This window comes from Phaseolus vulgaris, unplaced genomic scaffold (assembly GCF_000499845.2).
Source record: "Phaseolus vulgaris cultivar G19833 unplaced genomic scaffold, P. vulgaris v2.0 scaffold_439, whole genome shotgun sequence".
NCBI classification, from domain to species: Eukaryota; Viridiplantae; Streptophyta; class Magnoliopsida; order Fabales; family Fabaceae; genus Phaseolus; species Phaseolus vulgaris.
The window spans coordinates 1-19,651 of NW_027174237.1; the positions used below are offsets into that span (position 1 = coordinate 1).

A 19,651-nucleotide genomic window follows, 5' to 3' on the forward strand; every position below is an offset into this window, starting at 1 on the left:
ATATAAATTATGTTCAATTGAAATGGCATTACACAGGTACCTGCAAGCTTACGAGAACAACCTGACATTCCTAACAATCAAGGTGAGTCAACTTAATTACCACCTCAAATCAATTTTCAAATTTTGGTTTCTTTTGATAAGTTTGAACTCATTTAACTATTAATCGTAAAAAGTTAACTTTAAATCAAACTCAACCTTATAAAATGAGGTTTGCATCAATTTATATATCATGAATTAGCCTCATCTTTAACAACTTGTACGTGAGATTAAGAATTTATGAGTGATATGATAGCAGGTGACATGATAGACCTAATCTATTGTCAAGATAGAATCTAAAGGATTCTAATACTATCTTAAAAAATAAATTTTAAGTCTAATTCAACCATACAAAATCGACTTGTAAAACTGATATACGATGAATTAGTCTGATCTCTAATTGACGTGAAATCTCAAATCATTAACTAAGTAACAATTAAAGGAAGATTGTTAGGTTTGTCTGGTTTTTACTATAGAAACTCTGATAGACATGGGTTTGGTGCAGGGAGCTGGGCACACCGTGCCGGAATATAAGCCACGGGAAGCGTTGGATTTTCTCAGCCATTGGTTGGAAGGAAAGAAAATATAAGGAAATGTATGCATTGATGTTTTGTGAAGTAAAAATAAGCACACTGTAATTGTAGTTTTACCTACGTTTGTGATTAGATATCATTAAATGTGTAATGGATAATTATTATTTAAGTGAACTTTGTTCATACATCAATCCTTTCGAAGAGAGGATATGATGCTCCAAATTTGAAATCTCTCAAACCTTTCCCTTTAGATTTTAGAACAACACTTATAATACGTTTGTAAAATGTTTTCAACTTATAAAGTCTTGACAATATAATAAGTATATTATTTAAGTTGAACTTTTAATTAAAAACAACTTTTAATTAAAAATAGGGTTAAATATTTTTTTTCCGTTGTTGGTACTCTAACACAAAATTGGTTTTCGTTCTGGTTTAAAATTTAGCCATCCATATACTTATAATATGAAAATGATTGAAATGAGTCATTTTGTATATTTTAAGAAATTTTAAAATTTGTTGTTGTTTTGATTGCAGATTGCAGATGAAAATTCACTGTAACTAATTTCAATGGATAGAATAAGTGAAATTTCAAATTGAATCAATTTTACATATAGAATGAACTATTTTAATTATTTTTATATTACCAACAACATCTGCATAATCTAAAATTTGTACTAAGAACAAAAATTTTTTGTATTATAGAAAAAAAATACATTTAACCCAAAAAAAAATATTAATATGTTCTTTTCTAGATTGAAAAATATAAAATTAGAAGATTATATTAAAAGAGAGTGTGATTGCTATTCTAACATGATTTGGACTTTTGTCTCTAATATGGTTTTATAGATACAGTCAATAATGTCTTAACACGTACGTCATGATTTCCGTCGCAATTAGGGAATTGATTTTATCATTCATAATAATAATATTTAATTTAAACATGATTCTCTCATATTTGTAATCTGTTATAAAAAATAGAGAGAAAACAAATTATATGCTTTCGATTTTTTTGGTGTACCTAAATTGAATGTTTCATTTGATATTCAATTAATCACTATTAAAAATAGTCTATTTTGGGATATAGTTAGTTTTCGTTTGTTTCTTTCATCAGACACAAAAGTTTTCTCTGAATGCATAAATGACTTTTTGTGGACTTTTTCAATGTATAAAATTTGATTTTTATTTAAAGATAAGTTTTAAATTTTTAAAAATAAAATGGAAACTCAATAAATATTAGATGTTTATTTTTTGTTTATTTCACATTTTATTTTTAAAATTAAGATTTTTTTAACTCTTTAATGTTTAGAGAAAAGTATACTACTGTCGTAGAGTAAAATAGACCTATCAAAATAGAAGTTTTGGTAAATGGATTAATTTTTATTAAAAATTATGTACTTTTCTTTTCTTTTTGGGTGTTTGGCAAATGAGAAATGTTGTGTAGAGATTGATAGTTGGTGGATTACCTAAATTTTTATTGAATTTTTGGAAGTGTTAAAGAAAAACTTAAGCTTGTAATGCACGTTACATCTAAGTAAGTCTAAGTAAGGAGAGTTAATGTTTAGATATATATACATGAAAGTTATTTTATGTAAAGGTTTTAGTATGATTTGTGTGATAATATAAAGTATGTATATAGTAATATAAAGTATGTAAATTGGTTGAAACAATGTAAAAGAAGTATTTGATGCTTTATAATAAAGGTTGGTTGTATTTTCATTGATTTTGTTATCTGTCTTGTGAGAACCAATTTTTAAGGTTAATATTATTAAAGTGGTGGCTCACCACTTAAATAACACTCAAGTGATGACTCACCACTCAAATAACACTTAACTGATTACTTGCCACTCAAGCACCCAAGTGGTACATAATGATTACAATCATCGTTCGAACAACAGTGTGGATGCTTAAGCAATGAAGAGAATAGCTCAAACTAGAGCTTGTAGCTTGAACAAGAGACATACTAAGGAAAATCTCACTCTTCTGGAAGTGTTGACACTTAAGTAACTTGTTGTCGCTCAAGTGTAAGGTGTGGTGGTGTGCATGAGAATTATGAGGTTAACATGCAATTACATTAGGGAACTCAAGCGAGATTTCGTTTCTCAAATGGCAGTGAAACAATGTGTTTTATGATTTTAGAACTTGTTGGAAGTGACACAACATGCATGTCGCTCAAGCATTGTAATGATGCTAAATGTGTGGAGATGGGGTTTGAGTGAGGAATGACTAGAACCTATTATGATCTCACTTAAGTGACATGAGATCACTCAAGTGAGGAAGTCATTTCTAGTTATGGGAAATATTACTACATGTCGTGGATGATATATGGTGGCATGTTTGATATGCATGTTGAGATTTATATTGTCGAGGACCAATAATGATATATGTGATTTGTGTAGGAATTAAACAACAAGAAATATTTTTTTCTACAAAGTACATCCACATAAAAACAAATAAATATACAAAACAAAATTTGATTTGAGTAATATGAAGAAAACAAATATTGAGAGTGAATACCAAAATATAAGTTATTGACAAGTAAATTAATATCTCCTTTTAGCATTTCTTATATCTTCCTTCTATTTTTTTTTTAAATTTTGAATCTTCTATCAAAATTTTGTTTCTATTTATATTCAACTCTTAAAATTAAAACTACATTGTGGTTTTACTAATTATATCCTTTAGGAAAAATATTTTAGATACTCTATCATTGGCTAAAAAAAGAATATAAGTTATGTTATATTATAGAAAAAAAAATGCACAATGACATTTAATTGTTTAAAGTCTTAAAGTCCACTTCTAAATCTAACTCAACCTTATAAAACTAGTTTTTAAATGAGATTTGTACTCACTTATATAATATAAAATATTTTTATCTCCACCCAATGTAGGATTCTTCAATAAATTACAAAATTGACGATCTTAAATATAATTTATCTTTTATTTATATCCATAGTAAGTCTTTCTTATATTTTGAATATTATCTTTATAAATAAACTCTCTACCATGATACTAAATAATATTCATATCTTTTGGTTGAAATTTTTTATCTGACCTTTGATCTCCTTCAAAGATTTTGAAGTTATATGAATAAGAAACATTAATTATGATAAGATTGTTGTTTTCTAATAGTTATTAAAAATCACATCCAAAACAATTCATATAATTGGTTGATGATATAAAATTACATCTATGTGTACAATCTTTAGAAGCAACTAAACTTAAGTTATATTCGTATACTTAGATTATGAAGGAATCGTGTTCATCTTGAATAATACAATAAAACACATTTGTAACACTTTTTATTTTAAAGTAATTATAGAACATGGAATATCTATTATTATATTTAAAAATATTTGGTGGCATGAGAAGAAGAATATTTTGTTACTTATCAATGGATGTATTTATGTTGACCTCGTTACCTCACCGTCTTCAAATTGAAGGCAACAAAGGTTCCTTGTGGAATTTAAATGCATTTCAATTGAGACAGGTGAAAAATTAATTGATTTTATTGCTTTTATTTTTATAACAAATTGAATGAAATGAATTGATAATTTTGGTTTTTTTTTACTCCAATCTCTAATTTTGGTTTAATTTTAGTTTTGTCTATATTTGTTTCCATAAATTTTAATTTAACTATATATTAGGACACTAAATGACTCAAAAATACTCTTGTATCCGATATTGACTGGTCGCATATAAAAATGCATTTAGGTTAGTAATCGATTAACTTAAAATAAATCATATGATAAATTAGATAATACATTCTTAATCACAATACATTAGTGATACAACAATATCAAGGTCATATAAATAAATACAACCAAGACAAATGTACATAATTATTACTGTATGTTTCGGTACCACCAATATAGTCTCACATCGTTTAAGAGTCGAGACCAGTGACAATTTATATACTACTTCCTCCTCCAACTCATTGAGATATCTTTTAAAGATAAAACCGTGACGAATCATCAAACAAAAATGTTCCTTAGCCCTTCAACTAGGGGGAAACCACTCCCCTTAGACCTTAAATGAAAGGTTTTTCGATACCGTCATTGTAGTTTCACATCATCCGTACAAATATATGAATTTTAAAAAATAAGAAGACCAAAAATTTTAAAAATATGAGAACAGTGTGAATTGAAAAAAAATAATAATAAAGTATGTGAAAGAGTTGAAACGTGGTACACACAACATGGACCATAATAGTGAGAAAAATTTGATTGCAGAATATCCTGTATGCATGCGCAAATCTTTCGCCCACTCCTTTCATTTCAAATTTCTGTTCATACTTTTTTTTTTTTTGTATTATCCTAAGAGAAGAATTCAACTTAATTTATGACAAAGAAAAATCAAATCTTGGGTATGGGCATTGCTCACTGTAATGATATTATTTGGGGTAATAATATTTGGAATGTGATAATAGATTTTTTTCTCTTTTTGTTTTCATGTTAATAAATTTTAAGATTCGTGTTATTGTGAATATAATTTTGTTAAGTTTGGAATTAATAATAGACTAGATTTTGAGTTGTTTAATATTTTACCTCCTATCATTAGTTTAGTGTTTTTTCAAAATAGGTATCAATTTCTTAATTTTTGTTTGATTCAATACTTTTTTGTAAACTTTGTGATTTTTTTTCTGGGCATGAATTTATTTTGATTTTCTATGTTTTTATATATATATTTTTTTTTTTAGTATACAAATTTTTATTTGATGTGATGGTGATGTGATGATATATGGTTATTTGTTACTAGACCGTGTTTGAATTTAGTAGATGATATATGATGACTCAGAGAATTGTGTATAAGGATTTGAGAAAAAAAAGTGTAAGATAAAAAAAAATTATTGAAATTTATGAGTGATGTGATGATTATAAGAGATTTTTTAATTTTCTAAAATATGTAAAATGTAAGTTTACAAATTTATTATGTATTTAAAAATATTTGAATAATAAAATAAATTTTATAAGTACCGTTGAATAATCTTTTTTTATAGTTTAATAATTATTTTAAAAAAAATACGGGTTACTTAACTGAATTTAGATAAAAATTAAATTATGTAAATTTGTAAAAAGTAAAAATTGTCAGAACAATAATTGTGTCTGTATTAAAAATAAATTTTGACATTCATAATTGTACAAAATTTTAGATAGAAATTATCAATATATATAAAATTTAAACAAGTTAGACAGGAATAAATAATTTAACACTTATAAACCATTATGAGCAACACAATCATGTTTTTATCAATTCTACACAATAACAAAACCAAAAAAAACCAAAAACAAACAAGTTAAGTTTGTGAAATAAGAACATAAGTTCACATAGAACCAAAAACTGAAACCATAATCAATTACCCAAGTGTGATAATTGATTAGGCACTAAAATTTAGTCTCTAATCGATTATATGAAAGACAAAATTGATTATGTCTTTATTGTGGTGTCTTTTTTGTGTGTTATGAAGTTCTGGAAATGGGACCACTTGTTGCATACACCTTCATGCACCTTCCAATGGTTCCCACAGGCACCGAGAACGACACTTTTATACACCATGATTTAACAACAACAAACAAGAATGCAAGAATGGAAGTAGCCCTCACGATCAAACTCCCAGAGAAATTTTCAAACGTTTGACACTAGACTTAAGCTACTCACATTGCTATTTTATTTATGCATTTCAAAATCATACCAACGACATTAACATTGCTCTTCACATTCAATGGTGCACTTCAGGAAATCTCTACATGAAATCTATATAGAAAGTATCGTGCCCACATTTCATACAGAGCCAAAAACTGGAAAAAAAAAGAAAAAAAAATACTCTTGCCTACGTGACTTTCTGTTTGGTATGCACCCTCTCCTTTTCTCCGCACTTCTCTTAATACAAACACACGATATCCTCTCACATTCGTCATCGTGAACAAAAGAAACCTTTAAGCAAACATAACATGATTGACATTGAGATGTTAAGGTTGATAGTAATATCTAAAATAAATTTATAAGAATAATTTTCTATGTTTTTATATTTATTTATTTTCTTCTTTTTTATACAAATTTCTATCTATGTGATGGTATATGATCATTTGTTACACTTTGGGTACCGTGATATTAAGGTTGGTAGTGATGTTTAAAATAAAAATGTAAAAAGAAAACCTACTTGTTACTTAGATTACTAAACAAAATAGAGTTGACCTGAATTTAACTAAATGATTGTCTCAATCTCAACTTCAGAAATTTCTTTACTTCTTTTTACAAATGTGTCGCATGTGACAATTGCAAGTATCTTGAATTTATATAAAAAAAAACTGTCCAATAAATATAAAATATAGGTGTATTTTTTTTAGTTTTTTTAAATATTATTAAAAAATCACATGATAACTTTATCCAATGCAATAAGGTGAAAGTTAGATAGTGAAATGGAACGAAATTTAGGTGATGGCGTGCGTTATTTGTTTATTATTATTTTAAGGATTATTTAAGTTTGATAACGACGATTCCATGTGCGTTAAGCTTGCGCCATCTTTTTTTTTTTAATTATTTTAAACTAAGATAACGTAAATAATCAGAATTCATCATTATAACAAGCATACATAAAACAAACTATGAGTATAAATTTGAATAAAAAACAATTGTAATCTTAACTTTAGTAAAAAGAGAGAGTTTCTTATGATATGAGTTATGTTTGCATATTTTTTTAAATACCTTGATAAAAATGAAACGTGTTTAAATAATATTAAGTAAATGTGTTTATATTACTATTTTAAATATTACCAACCAAGAATAAAATTTAAAAAATAGTTCCATGATATTTAAATATGGGATGAAGGGTTGGTGAAAAATAACTTTTGAAAACTACTAGGTAGATGATTGGGTTGGTGAAAAATAACTTTTAAAAAGTACTTTTGAGAGTTAACCATACTTTTAAGAAAAATACTTTTGTATTTTTTAAGCTGAGATTTACAAAAGTTTTAATCATAATTTAAACATGTTATACAAGTTTTTTTTTTAATGATCTGCAATTACTTTTAGAAAAGTTTTAACACAAGTTTAAATTTACTATATAAAATTTTATTTTAAACTTCAACCTTTATGTCTTTAAATGGGTTTCTCAAATGAGATTTAAAGAGATGCGAGTTAAAACTCAAACGTTTAAGATAAGAAATAAATCAAGTCATATATTAGAATTATTATGTTATTAAATAGAAAAAAATCCATCTTACTATAAGCTATATTTTTGTTTAATAGTGATCATTCGATTTAATAATAATATAGGAGTATTTTTCAATTTCATATAGTTTCTTTTTTAAATGTGAGAAAGTTACTTTTTAAGGGAACATTACAAACAACTTTTAGAAAAAAATAAATCTAAACACAATGAACTATTTAATATTTATTTCATCACTTAATCAATAAAATGTGAATAGTAAAGATGAAACAAATCAATTGTTTACGAGATAAAGTGTGCATGTATGTTTTAAAACAACGGTAAGATAATAGTGATTACTTAAAATAATCAATCACTTGATTAGTGACATTGATTATGAGCTATTTCTTCCTCCACCTCCATACTCCATAAGTTCTCTTACACCCCCATAATTCAGGTAAAAAGACCATTTTGTCCTTAAAAAATATATTCCAAATCCTATAATCCAAAAATGTTTTTTTTTTCTGTTTACACCTCCTCCAGATTGTAAAATTTGAAAGATATTTCTAGATCCATAAATACCTTTCAGATTCTACAATCTGAAATATATTTAAAAAGAAATACTTTTTGGATTACAAAATCAAAAATATATTCCTAGATTTGAAAATACCTTTTGAATTCTATAATCCGCAAATACCTTATGGATTACATAATCTAGAATTAATTGAAATGTGTGTGTAACTTTCGAATTGTGCAATCCATAACTTTCTCTCGGATTTGGATAAACATTCAAGATTATGTAATCTATAATAGAATGTCGCATTACGGATTGGCTTATCCAGAACGTTTTTCTGATCCCCAACATTGGTATAAGGGATTTAAATACGTTAAGGGCGCTCCCCATATAGACAAATATTTGGTTGGCTGGTTATTTGTGCTTGGTTGACCTTAAATGTAATCAAATGGAGGTTGTATGAGTAACATCGCACAAGAAAAACATTTAAGTAGATCTCCATGTTCTTTAGGTACATCCTCTTGGAAACTTGTAGACATTTTCATCTCTAATCGCTATCGTTTCACAATCAAATTAAAAAAAGATTCAACATAAACCATCTAACACAATGCTAGACCGTCTAATATAAAAAAGATGATAATATAGATACAAAAATATTATCTATATCTCCTTTCTAATAGTGGTTTATTGGCTTGCAAACCCATCACTTCTCACATGGAACCATCTCTCTTTGAAAGTGAAGATTCATTACTTTTGGATCTAGTGAATATAGAAGATTGATTGGGCATTTGTTATATCTTACTCACACTAGGTCTGATATTTGAGTTTGTTTCAAATCCACAAGAACCTCATATGACAACAACTTTTCGTGTATTACAATATTTGAAAGGATGTCATAATCTTGGTCTATTCTTTCCTAGTAATAATCAAATTGTTATCAAAGTTTTTTCTGATTCTGATGGGAGAACTTGCATTGATTCTAAAAGGTCTATAATTGATTATTTGGTTATTGTGTGTTTATTGAAAACTCTTTAATTTCATGGAAGTCTAAAAGTAGTCTACAATATCCAGATCTTCTTTAGAGACAGAATACAAAACACTTGATTCACTTGTTTCTGAACTTCATTAGTTACAATATTTGTGTCATACTAATATTTTTTTAACTTTTGTATCGTCTATTGTGACAATAATTTGTTATATGTATAACAAAGATCTCACATTTCATAAGAGAACAAAGCATATTAAATCAGTTGTCATTTTGTTAGGACTAAACTCCAAAAGATCTTATTCATTTAATTCATATTTTTTTTTAATCAAATAATGAAACATTTACATCCTCGATTTTTCATAAGATATACATGCTTTAGCCGATCTCATATAAGAAATATTAATATCTATCTCTATTAATTGTAACAATTTTATATGCATATCTCCATCATCATCAGTTATAACTATTAATATCTTTAAGTTGTGAGTGCTCTGTCAATTATAACATTTATTTATTTATTCTATAAATGAGTACTCAACATTTCAGAATTTTGTTTTGAAAAGACTTAATCAATTATTTTCTTTGTTGTTTCTGAAAATGTGTTATTGTTCAGAGTGTATATCGAACACCCCTATAATATAATGTAAGTATTGTTAGTAAGATTTTAAAAAAGAACGTTAGTAAATTTTAATCAAATGAAAATATAGGGGAAATTGCCGAAAGATAGAAAAAAGGGTAAAAAATTACAGAAAAAAAATGAGTCAAGGTTGCACTGAAAAATAGTAGATATAGATAGATTTTATATAGAGGTCGATGTATAGCTGTAAATATGTATTTAATTATTGAGTGCACTAATATTTAATAAAAAAAGATAAATGGGTATTTGAAAATCTAGTATATTAATAATATAAAAATATTCCTAATTGTTATAATGATACCATTATTTGAAAAAAATAACATACTATCTTGAATTAAAAAACATATACAAATTGGAAAAGCATTCCTGCTAATATTTTATAGCAATTATGATATTTAGCTTCAATAACAGAATATACGAGCTAAAGAGAGACTAAATGGTATTAAAATGTTTACAAGGAATAGCTAAGAGTTAAGAATTTTGTGGGATGACACACTTTGATGAAAAACCTTAATTTTATTACAAGATGCAAGTGATTCAAATGACAAATAGTTTTTGTGGATGTTATGAGTAATTACACATTAATGCAACAAAAGTAATATTGTATGAACGCAGCATTCAGTATAAGATGAAGGTATGAAAACAAGAATGATGAACTTGAACTACAGGGAGGAAATACGAATAACTGCAATAAATCTCTCACTATCGATACAAGTGTTTCTTGCAGTGTCTAAACAAGAGCAAAATCGAAAGTGAGGAGACAAAAATGGTCTGCAGAAGCTATGTATGTACAAAGGAATTTTATGTTGAGGACTAGGACATAAAAAGACTCATGCCACCATCAACAATTCTTAGTCTTTTGAAGTAATATCCTATAAGATGAATGTAGCCAAATCATTTGTAAGTTGTAACTAGCTGGTCTACTACTCATGATTATTTTTGGAGAAAACTTAGGTGTCATACCGTCGCCTAGACAAGAAAACTCATAATCTGGATGTCTGTTTGTACATGTTAGCTTCCCCTTGTTCACCACAGCTTTGCCATCAGAGATGTGTTTCCTCAAGTGTCTTAACGTTCTCTCGAACTAAGAAGCGTCTAAGGCCACCATTTCTGCTGCTGCTACTGCAGGTTCTTCAGCTTGAACCAGCATTTCTCCTGTGTTCATATCACACATCAAGTGCTAAATTTACATATCAAAAGTTTTGAAAATTCATTTATGCTTATGGAAGCGCTTGATTCATTTTATCTTGTTATTTTTCTTTTCCTATAAGTTTCTATTTAAAAAATTATCCAACATACCCATCTAGTACACAAACTAGTATATTTTGAACAGTCCATTCAACATACTTCCTACATCTTACAATAATGTTCCTAATGTAATAACTTCTCCACCCTTGGAAAGATTGTTCCAAATAAACTGTGGTTTACATGATTGATTATGCCAATGAAAGCTCTAATTATCTTGAAATCAGCCACAAAACAGAATAACTGTAATGTGTCCTAATATTATTTGCAATGGACTATCCGGAAATTTTTTGCTTGAACAACCTGAAAGGTTCTTTCATGCTGGAAGAATAAGATGCAAGATAATTCATACCTGGACATTGTAGCTTTGAAGACCTACAGCTGGGGATACTATGCAAGAACCTGTTGTTGACAAATCTGAACCTGTTCTTCTACGAACCAAATGCCCAAGTGAATGGTAAGTCAAAAAAGATGCACGAAAGTTGCCATCTGGTATGCGGTAAATAGGATACCATGCAACTGAGAACCTGCAATTCAGGTGGTCTTAGCGCTACCATTTGAAACATCACTTAAAATTAAGTCAAGAAAAAACTCACTTCGGATTATCTGATCTTAAGGCAGATACAATCACATTTTCTTTTGCACGTGGAATATAGTTGACATGTAGATCACTTACCAAGATCTAGGGTGAAGATCTCGCAGGTTTATTGAATCCAGTTTTGTTGGGTCCCCATATGTTGAAGACTGGATTGGTATATTTCCTCTAACAAGTTCTTGTATCCTGAAAGAAGATCCAAATCAAATTAACCATGTGTTGAACCACCAAACCAGTTTCTTATAGCAGCAAAACATCTATTACTCTATGGACAAGAAAAAGATGAAAACCTCATGTTCCTAATTGCCAGAGTATAATGACATAAATTTTGTTGATGGTCTTATTTAAATTACTCAGTATAATATAATCTGTCAAGGAACAAACAAAATGGAAAGGACCAACTATTCCAGAAAATTGAAGACAGATAGATACACTGAAAACCATTATGTTCTGATGATAAAGGAGAACAATCTTACTTCTCATACAGAGGCTGTCTTTGTTGAGGTTGCTCAAATTCAAAATATTCAAAAAGAAGTTCTAAATCACCAGAGCACATTGAGTTGATAGACGGAATAGATCTATTGCTGATAGAAGCTGTCTCCTTTGGTGTTTCAATGCTTGCATCCTGATTGCGAGGCTGAGGAAAGAGAACAGAAAATATTGATTGTTGACTGGCAGTAGATGAGTTTTCTGAAATATCAATCATTTCGCATGCCTCTGAAACTTCACAAGTTGAAAGATTTTCACCGCTATTTACACATTGATTTTCATGGTTCTTAAACAGCTGAACTGCTGATAAAGAAGGGACAAAATACGCCCGGAATGGAAAATCACCAACACCTCCTTGTCTCTTCGGATTTTCATGATCCTGAGCACTTATCTCTAATCCATAGCTCCCATGTTTCTCATACCACTGCCACAGGCATCCCAAAGGTAGGTTAGGGATCTCATGTCTGCAGAGTGAGACAGCACCAGCATGGTTGTGTGAACAGGTTGAACAACTGATTGAATCAAGTGATTTACAAATCACAGGACTACCAAAATGAAGTAGTCTTTCAAACTCTGCAACTGGGCCACCTGTAGCCATGTGCACCGCTTCACAAGCTAGTTGTGCCCTACATGCATCATTCACAGCTTGAGATATTCTGTAAGAATCCTTTTCTAACATTTCTTGATTTTTGCTTTCATAAAACATGTGATTAGAAACTTCTTGCTTGTCCCTATGCTGTGTCAATGTAAATGCAACCTGCCCACCCAATTTATGGTTCTCACCCTCACCTAGACAGCACACATTGTTGTAACTCTGGCCATTTGATGTTCTGCTTGCATTTAGTGAAGAATCCTTACTTTCAGAAGAGACCACTTCTGGTTCAACACTACTTTCATAGTTAAAATTGTTACTAGAGGATGCATCAAAATAATCCGGTGGTAAAATATTTGATTCAGATTTTTCCAGCCCTGTATCTTTTTTCCCAACTGGTATCCATTTCCATAAGGTAGTTCCAGAGCACTGGTTTTGTGCATTGCAATCTGCAGAAGAAACTTCTTTCTCTGTTTGACCAACCTCATCACCTTCAAGATCGCAAGACGCTGGAGACAGCTCCACAGACATATTTGATTGATTGACATTCTCACTTGGCATTACTAATGAGCTATCCTGACTATCTATACTTTCCTTTTTTGTTTTTACAACAGTATGGCAGGCACTATTTTGTGGATTTGACTCCTCCAGATGAAATTCTGCACTGTGAATTTGTTCAGATGTTACCTGTTCAACTCCAACGGTCTGGACCCCGTCCCGCAAGCAGTGAACATCAGAATTCAATCCAGAATCATTGATCAATCCATGCTGATCAAATTCCTGAGATGAGATATGCAACATATCATTCTGTTGAACACCAACCTTCCCATGATCATTTGACAAAGACCTGTTAAAATGCAAATTCTTCCTAGAATAATTGCTCTGTCCCTTTTTTGACACCAAGTCCATTTTACCTTTTGATTTCTTACCAATTTTATTTTTCATTTGTTTCTTATCCTCAGTTTTTGATACACCATGTACACCAACAGAATTACATTCTTTGATAACCGAGGGATCCTTTTCCACAATGGAAGCAAGTTGTGACAAAGTAGTGTTTACTTTCTTCAAATCACTGCCACATCCATCAGAACTATTTTTCTGAACCTTTTGCCACACAGAATGACTGTTTTCCTTCCCTTTTCGACTGTGCAAAATTCCAACGCCCCCAAATTTGTTTAAACCTGAACTGTTTGACATTGTTCTCTTCTGCTTAACTCTCTTATCATTACTGATGCAATTTTGACCACTGTGCATAACCCCTTCCATATGTTCACAGTTATTGTGAATATCATTCGTCAGGTTTTGACAAAGAAAATATCCGTCTTGCGAATCTGAAATGGTTGTGCAATTTGCCTTGTTGGACTGTTTTCCTATATCATCTGCATTTATACTTCCATCACTTCTGGAACCAACTGAAACTGAATCAATCACTAAAGTGTCTTGTATATCATTAAAACTGCATGGCTGAGCATGTTGGATGTTCTTTATTTCTCTATCAATGACTGCCTCAGGGCCCCTACCTTTAAGCTGATTCTTGGATTCAAATGTGGCACATTCTCCTGCAGAACTTGGAATAATAGGTGAAGAATCTTTTGACATCGCTGCCTGATCAAGATAAGAGTTACTATTGTTAGGTGCTTCCATAACTTTGATGTTGTCATTCATCTCATTTCTGTCACAATCAGATTTTATTAATCTATCATCAGAAGTTGAAAATTCTGCCGTGCCCTCCTTATCCCCAACAATGCTGCTGCAGGTTTCAGAAGTCAAACTTGCACTGACATATTCCTCGGTAAGAACTTCGAGTTCAGTAGAGCCACTGTCACTTGACTTCTTCTTATTCCGTCTAAATTTCTTTCTTGCACGTTTTCTTGAGTTTTTCTTCAAAGACTTATCGTCTTCCTTGGATTTACTTGCATGCTTATTGGATGAATTAACTTCTGCAGAACTATCAGGGAACAAACCAGTGCTGCAGACTAATGAGCTCTGAGAACTCGAATTGTCAGGTAATTCATTCAGTTTAGAAGCTCTGTTGGCAATCTTGTTTTGACATCGACGAAGCACATTTGAACTAGTAAAGCCTTTTTTTGTACATGATTTAGCAGAATAAGCATAGGAAGGAAGAGGCATTCTAGGGCCCTTACATTGATCAATCTTCAACCTATTAATCGGTGGAGAGACAAGCAGCTGCACACCATCCATATTTACACCAGAAGCTAAGTTAATGTAATTGAGACACTGCCCTGGTAGGGCAACAATTCTCCAGGTTCCATCAGGCTCAAAGTTGAACGAAATAATGGCACACCTGGTCAATAATGGGAAGAACTTAACCATAAATCACTTCCAAGAATACATAAATAAAAAATAAAAGAGTAAGGAGCAATAAAACAATGGCAAAACTTTTGAAAATGGAATCATGTAGCCATTACTAGCCATCAACTTTATGAAGAAATTAAAAAAATTGTAATAGCTATTCCAAATAAGGGTGTTATGGTCTCTTTGTGTCTTCTATAACCCTCATTCATTGCAAAGAAAGACCAGACAACCTCATGGAATTTTTTGTCACAGATATACATCTACGCAACAATCTTTTCCAACCCCATTTCCTCCGTTGACAAGATAAAAAAAATTAGGTAATACAAGAATAATGCAAAAACGTAGAATAGAGTGAGCAACTCCTTTACATGGAGACCAAATGACAATACCAAAGAAAGACGTAAATTAATCATAGAATCATATTACCATAAGAACAAAAGATAATGAAAGAAATGCTAGTCACACAAAAATATTTTACCTACTATCAGAGTTAATCCTGGAAAGAGAAGATTCTTGACAACCCTGAATAAAAGAATTCAATTTAAAGGAAAAAAAAAATGGAGGTAAGGATCAACTACCTTTCCAAACTATAATTAAAAAATCTTGGAAAAACAGGACTGAAATTTATAGTCACCTCTAAAGATGAGAATTTATTTTGCTGTTGATATATTGTTGATAAGGAATCCTTTCTTGCTTCTGAAACTTTTGGACTATCATTACCTATCTCTTGAGGGGCACAATGCATCTTCCTCGCCTGCCCACATTAGAATGATTGGCCAACAAGAAAAGGAAAACAATGAGAAGAAATAAATTACAATTTTCAAAACAAAGATAAACAAGATATTACTCTAGATAATTGATGTTTAAATACTTTTAATCTTTGCATTACCAACTTGTAATGATTCTCAGTGAACTAAAAATCATCTAGAGATCAATCTAAGTTATAAACAGATAATGGTAACTTAAGAAACTTACAAGCTAAAAATAAGAACATGAGGAAAACATTAGTGAAAGAAACAGACAAAAAATGGCATGCTTCTTTACGTTCTTATTTTATAAGCCTATTTCTTTCAATAACAATTTAATTCAATGTTTCTAACAAAAATAACAAAAAAAGGATTGCTTGCAGAAAAAATTTGGCCTTGGAAAGGTAGAACAAGCCATTTAGTAGAGAATGTCCTAATAGAAACATTGGCAACAGAGTAAGAAAGAAAATTCCCGAAAAAACCTGCAGCATTAAAAGCCCTAAACCCATATAACCTGGTGTGCCTAACCTTATATGCATATTACCAAAACTAATTTCTCTTCTTAGGTAACAAACAACTGCTGGGGTCAATGTTATCAAATGATGGTGTGGCAGAACATGGGGCAAGGCCCAAATTCCACCATATGGACATGTCAATGCAGTTTATGGAGCCATAATAGTGACTCTCCCTACACAAATTGCCAATGGCTGTTGGAAAAATTCCGACACAACACCACCATTCAAAACAATGACTGGGGTAACTAATAAAAAAACAGCAGCCACATTGCTGAAACACAATAAATTAGCCATATTTTTTCAATCTGAAAAGAAGATGGCCACACAGAAATGGGACTTCTATCCAAGAAAAGATGCAATGATAATATTCATATCAAAATGGTCGAAATAGGACAGGCATTATCAGAAATGCAATGGCTAAAAATCAGAAATTCGACGCGGCAAATTGAAATTGCGACATGCTGAAGGATAATTAATTAATTAAAACTGTCTTGGACTAAAACCAGGGTCCAAGTGGCATGTCAAACATAACAAATAAGCCAATATAGAAAATTATTAACTTCTGTCAACAAATTTCATTGGAAAATTCCATGTCAGACAAGAAAATTCCTAACCTTGTTTTCGCAATATTCGAATGCACCTTCTTGATTCTAACATAATAACAGATGGCATCTAAACCCAACAAATTCAACTTCTAGCTGATCCAATCTATGCAAGCACATTCAATTAAAGACAATGAAGCCTTTGTTCCCCAGCTGCTGATAGCCTTTGGTTCATATTCTATAGGACATGCATGCAAACTCGAAACCCCTCCACTTTTCTGGGTTTTCACGAACAAACGAAGTTGAAGTCTAAAGAAAACTATTCAAAATTCAAAAATGAACAAAGAATGCAATTCCACACACACAATAGATATGTGCAGGAAAGGAGAAACCTCAACTTGGGTTTCTCCAAATTAAAACCAGGAAACGATTAAATTAACCCAAAGGGATTTGTGTTCTATCTACCAGTCATAACAAAGATTACCCTCTTCTAATTTAACCAAAACCTCACTAAAGCCTATACAAAGCCAACCTCAATAACTGAAAACTACATAAATAAGAAAACGAAGAGGAACAAAGAAAATAAAGAAAATCAAACTTGAAAGCATGGCTTATCTGAACCATCCACACAAAATCTACAAGTAAAATTTGACTGAACCACAAATCCCCAACCTAAAATATCAAAAAGAAGGACTACCGCATCCTTAGCCATAAAACTCGCCCCCAGATTTAGGCCAAAGTTTCAGAATATAGATACGCACAAGAACACCCAAATTAGTCAAAGATTTCCTAAATATAGATTCCACCCACCCCATAAGCCCGATCATCTATCCCCACATAAAAAAATCACTTTTTTTTTTCAAAGAACCAAAGAAATCAGCAAAAAGAACCACACCCCACCATCACTCCCAATTTCAAAACCCAAAATTTTCAAACAATCTAATCACACACACTCAAAGCTCAAACAGGGTCATTTCCAAAAACATAAAAAAAAAAAAAAAGAACCTAGACAAAAACATAGTAAAAAGCAAAGAAACGATAATTGGGACAAACCATGATACAAGTTCCAAAGGGCCGGAACTGAATGGCTCTCTTCCAAGCCTCAACGGCTCTCTTTTTTCTCAAGTAATCACCCGTTTTGTCTTTTGGGGTTGAAAAACTCTCTCCCTCTTTATCTCTCTCCCTCTCTCTTGTCACTTTCTGCAGAGAGAAAGCGACTCCGGTTTCTGTTGAGAACACAAAAACACACCCAGAGAACACTGAGGTAGTTCAGTGGCCATACACAAACACACACAGAGAACAGACAGACAAGGCCTTGAAGAAAATGAGAACTCACAAAAGAAAAATGATTTGGATTTGACTGCAAACTCACATCATCAGGGGACAATATCGTCACATAAATGCCCTTTAATATGCCAATCGTTTTGGCACACAAGGAAATTCTTTTTCTCTCTGTGGGGTTTTTCCTTTGTCAAATTCGAAGCTCTATAAGAATGTGACCAAATTCAATCACTGGTTGGTTGGTGTTGGTGTTGGTGTTGCTGTTTCCCTTTTCAAACACGTGCCACCAATAAACAAAATAAAAACAAAAATTAACTAGCCAAGCGTGAAGCATGCAGCACTCATGGAGAACACAATTTTTTTTGCAGAGAAGTGAAAATACACCTTCAAGAACCCATCATAGTTTCTAAAATAAAATAAAATGGAAAAAATTTGAAATAATTTATCTCAAAATTATATAAGAATTTTTTTTATACAGACTAATATTAATTTATAAAAAAATTAACTTCTTTTTTCTTGTTTAAAATGTGTTTATTCGGCTATAATTAATAAAAACGACATTTTAGCAAAACAGAAAAAACAACTTTTTAATTACAAAAGATTGTTGAAAAACAACTACAATTAATATAGATTTACAATCAATTTATAGATATTATAAATAAAATTCACCCAATTATTATATATTTGGACTTAATTGTAATATAAAAAAGTGTTGCATTATAAGGAAAATTAATAAGCATTTACACTACTCAATAAAATTAATTAATATAATTTACTTCTTCTGATCGCATTTAAAAAATAGTGTCTCTAAAGTTCTTTTATTAAAGCATAATATAAAAAAAATGGAAAGAAGGCATTGAAAATAAAAGACTTAAATTTGAGTCCTCGTAAAAGAAATAGTTACATAAAAATCATAGACACTTTTTCATGTTTATTTTTCAGCAATAATTGTAGTTAATTTTTAGAATTAAATATGACAATATTAGTATAAATAATTAAGGTAATAGAAGTGTTTTAACTTAAGGTATTTAAATCATTTTATGTGTATAATTTAATTAATTTATTTATTATTTTCTATAGATAACTTAATTACTTATTTTTTATATCATATCCTATAAATTTTATTTTTTAAAATAATAATAATTTTATAAAATATCCTTTAAAAACGTAATTACTACAGTTAATGAAAAATGCAAAATTAACAAACTATTTTTATAGAAAAAAAAATATCAAATAAAACTATTTATAGTACCAAAATTATATTTAAATCAAAATAAAATATCAGTTATTTTGAATATTATTTTTGGATGATAATGTTACATTAAATAAAAATTAATTATTATTTTATTTTAATCAATAAAATTTTGTGTGTGCACATATTGATGATGTAAAAGAATTATATTATTATTATCATTATTCAATCATAATATTTCACAATTTATAGGTAGCTTCTATAGAACTTTTTACACTGATCTCAT

At 30.1% G+C, this 19,651-nt stretch overlaps 1 protein-coding gene and 1 long non-coding RNA gene across 8 annotated transcripts; one reads left to right on the forward strand and one right to left on the reverse strand.

Moving 5' to 3' along the window:
• Positions 1–4: 4 nt before the first annotated feature.
• LOC137817655 (uncharacterized) lies at positions 5–791 on the forward strand. Its single transcript, XR_011082002.1, has 2 exons — positions 5–82; positions 542–791. It is a non-coding gene; the product is annotated as an uncharacterized lncRNA (long non-coding RNA).
• Positions 792–11,439: 10,648 nt separating this feature from the next.
• Positions 11,440–18,456, reverse strand: LOC137817656 (probable GPI-anchored adhesin-like protein PGA55). 7 transcript variants are annotated; one of them, XM_068620911.1, is made up of 7 exons: positions 18,265–18,443; positions 17,946–18,118; positions 15,724–15,843; positions 15,568–15,611; positions 12,169–15,078; positions 11,774–11,878; positions 11,440–11,624 (listed from the first exon to the last, which is right to left on the reverse strand). In XM_068620911.1, the coding sequence occupies exons 2-7, from the start codon at positions 17,946–17,948 to the stop codon at positions 11,444–11,446; spliced, it is 3,363 nt and encodes a 1,120-aa protein (XP_068477012.1). In that variant the 5' UTR covers positions 17,949–18,118; positions 18,265–18,443; the 3' UTR covers positions 11,440–11,443. The 7 variants fall into 7 exon arrangements, 6 of the variants coding, with proteins under 6 accessions (XP_068477012.1, XP_068477011.1, XP_068477014.1 ...); XM_068620910.1 differs by having other exon boundaries at positions 18,229–18,443; XM_068620913.1 differs by lacking the exon at positions 17,946–18,118 and having other exon boundaries at positions 18,265–18,444.
• Between the last annotated feature and the right edge of the window lie 1,195 nt (positions 18,457–19,651).

Excerpts from the sequence above, each read along its gene's own strand:
- LOC137817656 (XM_068620911.1), bottom strand. Across the intron at positions 15,612-15,723 it reads ATAAATTCTCATCTTTAGAG|GGTTGTCAAGAATCTTCTCT; the intron begins GTGACTATAAAT and ends TCTTTTATTCAG. Across the intron at positions 15,079-15,567 it reads AGGATTAACTCTGATAGTAG|GTGTGCCATTATTTCGTTCA; the intron begins GTAAAATATTTT and ends ATTATTGACCAG.